Genomic DNA, 1,793 nt, shown 5'->3' on the forward strand with positions numbered 1-1,793 from the left:
TCACTGCAGGTCGAGGTACTGCGGCAGCACGTCGTCCCAGAACTGCTGAGAGTCGTCGGGTCTCTTCTCCGCTGCAGCTCTCTGCTTCGTCCTCGGTGCTGGTTTAGGTGTTTCTTTCTGTTCAGGAGACTTCTTCTGGGGCTTTTCCTCCTCTTCCTCCTCTTCTTCTTCTTCTTCTTCCTCATCGCCTTCTTCCTCTTCCTCGTCCACTTTTGTGTTTCCCTCACTCTCATCCTCCTCCTCAGCATGCTTCTCACTACGTTTGGCATTTGCAACCTTTCCTTTTTCTTCACGCTCCTCTTCTTCCTCCTCTTCCTCTTCTTCACTCACTTCTCCTTCCTCGCCCTCATCGTCATTTTCCTCTGTTTGTTTCTGTTTTCTTTCTCCTCTCTGATTATCAGATCTTTGTTTACTCTTTGTTTCATTCTCCTCTTCCTCATCTCCCTCTTCCTCTTCTTCCTCTTCCTCATCATCGCTCTCCACCATCAGCTTTTTATTAGCTTCAATACTTTGCTCTTTTCTCTTTATCTTTTCTTCTTCCTCCTCACCTTCACTCTCTTCTTCTTCTTCATCTTCCCCTTCCTCCTCTGCTATCTCTTCTTCACCCTCTTCTTCATCCTCTGCAGCCTCTTCCTCAACTCCTCCCTCATCGTCTTCCTCCTCCTCACCAGGTTTTTCCTCATCTTCCCCCTCTTCTAAAGATGGTTCTTCCTCACCTTCTTCTTCCTCCTCCTCTGTAACCTTACCCTCTTCTTCTTCCCCCTCGTCTCCAGTCTCTTCCTCAACTCCTCCTTCATCCTCTTCTTCCTCTGAAACCTCCTTACCCTCTTCTTCCTCCTCACCCTCTTCTTCTTCCCCCTCCTCTCCAGTCTCTTCCTCAACTCCTCCTTCATCCTCTTCTTCCTCTGAAACCTTCTTACTTTCTTCCTCCTCTTCACCCTCCCCCTCTTCTTCATCCTCTGCTGTCTCGTCCTCAGCCCCGTCATCTAAAGATGCTTCTTCATCCTCCTCATTTTCGTTATCGCTCTTCTCATCTTGCTCTTCCTCTTCTTCATCAGCCTCACTCTCTTCTTCCTCTTCCTCCTCATTTTCAACACTCGATTCGTCCTGTTTCTCATCTTCCTCTCCTTCACTCTCATCTGTTTCTTCGTCTTCTTTGGAGTCTTTCTCCTCATCCTCACTTTCGGTGGAATCTTGATCATCTTTTTGTTCCTCACTTTCACTCTTTTCTTCCTCTGCGTCATTTTCTTCATCTTCATCAGACTCTGCAGTCTCACTTGCCTCTCTGTCCTCCTCCTCTGACTCGTTGCTCTTGCTGCTGGCTGTACTCCCCGATTCTTCACCACTTTCCTCTTCTTCATCCTTACTCACCTCACTTTCTTCCTCTTCTTCTTTATTCTCATCTTCACTAGACTCTTCACTTTCCTCCACTTCTTTATTCTCTTCTTCACTAGATTCTTCACTTTCCTCTTCCTCCTCTTTATTCTCTTCACTAGATTCTTCACTTTCCTCTTCCTCCTCTTTATTCTCTTCTTCACTAGATACTTCACTTTCCTCCTCTTCCTCTGCTGCTTCACTTACCTCAGAGCTACTTCCTCCACCTGTTTTCTCGCTGCTTTCTTCTTCCTCCTCTTCAGCCTCTGTAACATCACTCTTCTCGCTTCCTTCATCCTCTTCCTCACTCCTTGTAACATCATCTTCCCTCCCTTCCTTTCATCCTCCTCCTCACTTTTCTTATCTGCTTTTCCTCCTCACCCTTTCCTCCTATCTCAGTATCTTTTCTCTTCCTCATT

General features: G+C 46.6%; 1 protein-coding gene across 1 annotated transcript in view; it reads right to left on the minus strand.

Annotated features, from left to right (window-relative positions):
• The window catches only part of rpgra (retinitis pigmentosa GTPase regulator a), a 10,410-nt gene continuing 8,617 nt past the window's right edge, over positions 1-1,793 (minus strand). The window contains exons 14-16 of the mRNA XM_035677063.1: positions 825-1,706; positions 606-776; positions 1-191 (exon numbers count right to left, since the gene is read on the minus strand). Coding sequence (XP_035532956.1) covers positions 1-191; positions 606-776; positions 825-1,706 — 1,244 coding nt within the window. The remainder of the gene's footprint in view (positions 192-605; positions 777-824; positions 1,707-1,793) is intronic.

Source organism: Morone saxatilis, unplaced genomic scaffold (assembly GCF_004916995.1).
Source record: "Morone saxatilis isolate NCDOM2014 unplaced genomic scaffold, NCSU_SB_2.0 Contig5, whole genome shotgun sequence".
NCBI lineage: Eukaryota > Metazoa > Chordata > Actinopteri > Moronidae > Morone > Morone saxatilis.